Below are 6,000 nucleotides of genomic sequence, written 5' to 3' on the forward strand. Positions count from 1 at the left end.
GTGTCCAGCCATGGATCCGCATCATCCAATCCGACGCCGTGTCACCAGCCCTGTTTTTTTAAGAATGTCACCAGCACAGTAACCTGGGCATGACCGCGCTGTCATCCCACTCCAGCATCATGCGAGACGAGAGGCCACGGAGCTGCAGATCGGATGTACTCCTACGTACCACCCTCCACGGGATATCCTGTGGCCGCCGCATTGACTTTTCCTGCGCCGCCTACCTCGCAGTACTTGAAATTCAATGGCCGCACGGTGGGGAAGACGCCGCCGCCACACAACTCATCCCAGCGTGGTCGAGACGCTATCCGAAGCAGGCGGCAACAACAAATATATATATACAGAGAGAGAGAGACAGTTGCTCGCTTTCTGCTTCGTCAGTGGAGCTAAAACTTTTCGTATCCAAATTCCTCATCGCAGTTGCCTTGAGCTGCAGCTGATTTCGAAAATGCAACTCTGGAAGCAGCACTGGTTGAGCCCTGAGCTGCAGTGAACGGCGAGGAATTTCTTCATCCTTCGCTGGGATCTGCTGTGGGCGCAGCACAGTTCATCACAAGCCAGCCGGTACACACACGGGGGGCATGAGGAGGGCGTGTCTCCATTTATTTTTTACAGCAGAGACAGAGCGCACACTGTTCACGCTATCCATACTACCCCTCTACTGCAGCATAGCGGCACGGGCGACTCCCCTCCGGGCCCACCTGGCAGGGCGGGCTCACGCCATTCCCACATGCCCTCCTCCATTAATCCGTTTCCTATGTGCCGCCCCTTTCGCAGGCCTACAAATCTATCCATTTCCAAGCAACCCTCTCTCTCTCTCTCTCTGAGCTGAGCTGAGCTGGGCAAGTGATGAGCAGTGCAGAGCAGGGGACCTGACCTTCGCTTCCCCTGCTTTTCGCTGTCTCCCCTGCCTCTCGTATGCTTCCTTTTACTGCGTAAAAATTAGGACGACACACCAAGCGACGCCTAAAAATGACCAAAAACCCGGGCATGCAAAGTGGCGCCCCACACAGGCCCGGGCCCCAAAGAAGCAAACTGGAGAGCAAAACGAGAAAAGAAAAAGGCCATCCATTGCTGCAGGCGGGTGTGTTTGCTTTGCCTGCCATCCGTTCTTGCACAAGACGGACAAGAATAAAGCCAGAGAAATGAGAGGAAGAAAAAAATAGAGTCGATTTGGTTCTCGTTTGCAAGATTTGATCCATTTTTTAAAAGAAAAATAATACAAGAAGATTTGATCCGTCCAATCCATCCAGGATTACGGAATCCAAGAAGCCAGCATCAAGGTCTGCCATGTTGATATCGTCAACATCTTCTCCACCAGAAGTTTGATGGATCACCACCACCAGCTACTCCATTTCCAATCCAGCGAGTGGCTGGTATTACGAAATGGAACGCGATTGCTTTCTTAACAACCCATATTATATGATTATCATTTGGAGGAACATGAACAACATTGTGAAGTAGAGAGAGAGAGAGAGAGGGGAGGAAAAAAAAGAAGTGCTAAGACGCGAACTTAATTCCTGGAGCAACTGCAACAACAATGGATGTGGTGATGATGGTTGCTGTGGCGGTAGCTTGAATTCCCAAAATGGCTAGGGCGAACGTCCCTAGATCCCACATCTCATTGCCTGCCAACCAATCAGGCAACCAACCTTCCATCCGTGAATCCGTGATCAATCCACCCGGTCGGATCAGGACGGGAACCAATCAATCGGTGGGAATTGTGGATTTGTGGCGAGTCGTCATGACGGCGGCGGGGCGGCCAGGGGCTGCGGCTGCGGCTGCGGCTGGGCCACGAACGGGTGCTGCAGCAGCCGCATCGCGGACGGCCGGTTCGCCGGGTTCTTCTGGAGGCACAGGCTGATGAAGTTCTTGAAGTCCGGCGAGGCGGTGCGCGGCGCCTGGGGCGAGTCGGAGTAGCAGATCGCGCACATGAGCGCGGCCCAGTCGCCCTGCTTGCCGAGGTTCTCGCCGAGGGGGAAGCGGCCCAGGTAGAACTCGAGGATGCTCAGGCCGAAGCTCCAGATGTCGCCGGCGTATCCGTCGTAGGCGCCGTCGTTGAGGTCGGTGTTGATGCGCTCGGGGCTCATGTACGCGATGGTGCCCACGGAGGAGTTGCAGGGGTCCATGGTCTGGTTCAGGATGCGCCCCACGCCGAAGTCGGCGATCTTCACGCGCCGGCCGGAGTCGATCAGCAGGTTGGAAGGCTTGATGTCGCGGTGCACGATGTGGCGCCGGTGGAGGTAGGCGATGCCGGAGAGCACCTGACGCGCCACGTGCGCGAGGAAGCCCTCGTCGGCGATGCGGTGGCCCTCGAGGGAGCCGCCGTCCATGTACTCGAGCAGGATCTGGAGCTCGCCGGCCTGCTCGTACATGCCGTGGCAGCGCACCACGGCCGGGTGCTCGGCGGTGCGGAGGATGGCGATCTCGCGCGTGATCTGCCGCCGCACGGCGTCGTCGTGGTTGCCGTAGAGCACCTTGAGCGCGTAGGCGCGGGCCGTGGGGCGGTGGCGCACCATCCACACCGTCCCGCCGGCCCCGCTCCCGATGCGGCGCACGCGCTCCAGCTCGCACAGCGGCGGCGGGTTCGGCGGCGCGGAGCCGGCCGAGGTCGGCGGGGTGGGCGCGCCGAGCGACGCCGGCCCCGACGACGACGTGGACGACGGCGCCGAGGACGGCGGGAGCGGCAGCGGCAGCGGCATCGCCAGCGAGGTCAGGTCCCGCTGCGGCAGCGGCAGCGTGAGATCCGGCCGCCGGCGCGACCGCCCCGGCGTGCCCGGCTGCTGCGGCGGCTGCAGCGCCCGCGAGTTCGGCGGCCCGCCCGGCCTCATCGCTCCCTCTGTCGTGCGCGGCGGAGGAGACGCGGACGGGAGGAGAGGGAGGAGCGCCTCGCGGGACGGGGCGCGTGCGCTGATGGATTGGTGTGGCTCTCGTCACGTTCGCGTTGCGCTTTGTTTGGGCTCGCGGAGTGGGAGGGCAAGGACGCGAAAGAGAGGTCGGGGTCGGGGGGCTCCGGGCAGGGAAGGCGGACTCGAGAGGGACGAGTGTTTTTTATAGACGACGGGCCGAGAGAAAGAACGGAACGGGGTGAAAGGCCGTGCAGGGGAGGTCGCTAGGATTTTCCCGGTTTTCCGCCGACGGAGATGGCCGTTTTTATTTGGTCCCATGTTTCTTTGTAACTGTATTTTGCCTTTTCCAAGTTACCCATCGGCCCTTGCCTTCTTGCCGGGATGTGGTGCCTTTCAGATAGACATTGCCTTCTCTTTTTAAAAAACCGCCGCATTCTTCCTATTCCGCTACCTTTGCCCCGTATGTTTTTACGTTGCTAGCCCCCTCATGCGCGACACCTAAGATGTTATCTTATGATGAAGGAAATGAAAATTTCTTGCAGCTAGAGAATGAAGGGACAAGCTTGCTGGAGCTCACACCATAGAGCCAATGGGGCAATTAAGACAAACTGGCTTGTTGCCAAATGTTCCGGGAGGATGTGCCGAGTGATACGATTGAACTAGCTAATTACTTCAATGAATTTTCAGGTATAGGTAAAAGAACGAAGAAAATGATACGTCACCAAGAATAAACTATCCTGTAGCTGTGTTCGGTACACTTAACGGTTTCTACTAAGCTGGATGCTAGTTCAAATGGTCAGTTTATTCCTAAATTCCAGATCTTTGACAAGGTGAGAAAGAAATGGTCCACTCGAATCAGATGGAAATTATCTGAAAATGGTTAGTGTACACAGAATCCACCAACCACGCTATGCACTTAAAAAAAGGGCAAGTAATCGAGGAGATGTGCAGGAGTTAACTAAATCCCCTATCATTAACATATGAATTCTTTTCGTTGATTCTTGGTTGGAGACATTTGCAGAATCCAACATGCTGATGCGTTATTGCTCTATCAACTTTGGAATTCTAAACCCTTTAATTTCAATGGGGGCAGGGACTCATGGGTTGATTTCGAACCTGAACATAACGTTTTATTGCAATCAGTACAGCAAAAGTTAGCCCCCTTTTTTTTCTTTCTTTGACGAGTCCTGCCAGCATAGATAATTACCAGATGCACGGAACAGGCACCTCCAGATGAGAATGAAGAACTTGACGATGCCATAAGCATCGTTAACGAACGGCACATGCAGTGCGATTATTGGGTGTGTTCGTTTCCGGGGGTCTAAAGTTTAGAGGGGTCACATCAAAGAGAATCTTATCATTTATAAGTATTAAATAAAGTCTAATTATAAAACTAATTGCAGAACCCCAGTGCTAATTCGCGAGACGAATCTAATGAGGTATATTAGTCCATGATTAGCGGATGATTACTGTAGCACCACTGTTGCAAATTATGGATTAATTAGGCTCATTAAATTTGTCTCGCGAATTAGCACCCAGCTGTGCAAAAAGTTTTATAAACAGATTTTATTTAATATTTTTAAATAGCAAGATTCTCTTTGATGTGATGGGTCTAAAATTTAGAGGGCTGGAAACGAACAGGCCCAAAGAACTTGTCCACTAAGGGTGTGTTTGTTTTCTATCCTCTAAATTTTAGACCCATCACATCAAAGGGAATCTTGTTATTTAGAAGTATTAAATAAAGTCTAATTATAAAACTTTTTGCACAGATGGGTGCTAATTCGCGAGACAAATTTAATGAGCCTAATTAATCCATAATTTATCACAGTGATGCTACAGTAATCATCCGCTAATCATGGACTAATATACCTCATTAGATTCGTCTCGCGAATTAGCCCTAGGGTTCTGCAATTAGTTTTATAATTAGACTTTATTTAATACTTCTAAATGACAAGATTCTCTTTGATGTGACCGCTCTAAACTTTAGATCCCAGTAAACGAACACACCGTAAGCCAACTGTGGCTTTTAAACCAGACGCGCCGCAGGAGATTTTGCTACATTTCTCGACGCAAATCCACGCACCTCTGTGGCCCCACGTCGCAGCGACAGCAGGCAGAAGGAAAGATTCTGAGGCTCCAGCGAATGTACGGCGGCGTGGGGGGTAGTTTCCGGCAGCCGAGGCGACGGGTGCGCGACCTGGGGAATTCGACGCTGGGCTCGGGATTCAGCGCGGCGGAATCGCAATCGCAGTGACATTACTCGCGGGCAGGCAGACGACGGGTGAAACCAAAAGCAAAACAAAAATCACCGCGACAGTTTTACTGCTGCGCTCACCAGAGCAACGCCGCCCGCCTGGCCACGCATCGAGATTCGCAGGGCAATAACTACGGCCTCACGCGGCACGTGGATTTCGGCCGCCGCTGCCACCGCCTCCCTCCTGCTGGGGCGCTACGGGATCCAGGCCATGAACCCCAATGCCTGCCCGTGCCGGTGCCCACCGCCACGGCGCCACCCGGATACTACGCCTGCCAATACGCGTACCAGACGGACACGAGCTGAAAAATTCCGAACAAAAAATGCCGGAAATGAAATGAAGCGGAGCGGGGCGTGGCGTGGGGACAGGGAACAAATTGGTTGAGGGTACAGGCTACAAGGTGAGCAGTGCGGCCTTTTCGTACTCGGATTCCCGGGCGTGGAAAAAGAGAGGCCGGGGGTGACGGGACGTGGCGATGGAAGAAAAGCCAGCTAGGGCGACGGCGGCACATCCAAGCGCATAGCGCCACACCTACTCGCTTCCACTCCTTCCACTCCTTCCACCGGGCCCACCTCGGCTGACATGCGTTGTTTCTTCCGTTTGTTCACCGCCTCGGGGTTCGTTCGAGCGCACACGGAATTACCATCACCGGTCGTAGTAGCAGTAACAACACTTTTCCACTGAACAAGTGCTGTAGAATCTCAATTTCAAAGTCTGCTTGTTTGCTTTTCCATTATGTATTATCATGCCCTTTTCTTTCACGGATTGAACGTGGTTGACTTTATCGTTACAGGTTTCTGACGATAGTTTGAGGAATGAAGTGGAGAATTTTTAATCGCAGAAAGGCGTCTCCCGTGACCGGAAGCATGTGACCGAGGTCGCCAGGTTCCTGCCTT

At 53.6% G+C, this 6,000-nt stretch overlaps 1 protein-coding gene across 1 annotated transcript; it reads right to left on the reverse strand.

Annotated features, from left to right (window-relative positions):
- Nucleotides 1-1,397: 1,397 nt before the first annotated feature.
- On the reverse strand, nucleotides 1,398-3,054 carry LOC112874884 (mitogen-activated protein kinase kinase 5-like). Its single transcript, XM_025938844.1, has one exon. The coding sequence runs from the start codon at nucleotides 2,829-2,831 to the stop codon at nucleotides 1,743-1,745; it is 1,089 nt and encodes a 362-aa protein (XP_025794629.1). The 5' UTR covers nucleotides 2,832-3,054; the 3' UTR covers nucleotides 1,398-1,742.
- Between the last annotated feature and the right edge of the window lie 2,946 nt (nucleotides 3,055-6,000).

Source organism: Panicum hallii, chromosome 1, assembly GCF_002211085.1.
Source record: "Panicum hallii strain FIL2 chromosome 1, PHallii_v3.1, whole genome shotgun sequence".
NCBI lineage: Eukaryota > Viridiplantae > Streptophyta > Magnoliopsida > Poales > Poaceae > Panicum > Panicum hallii.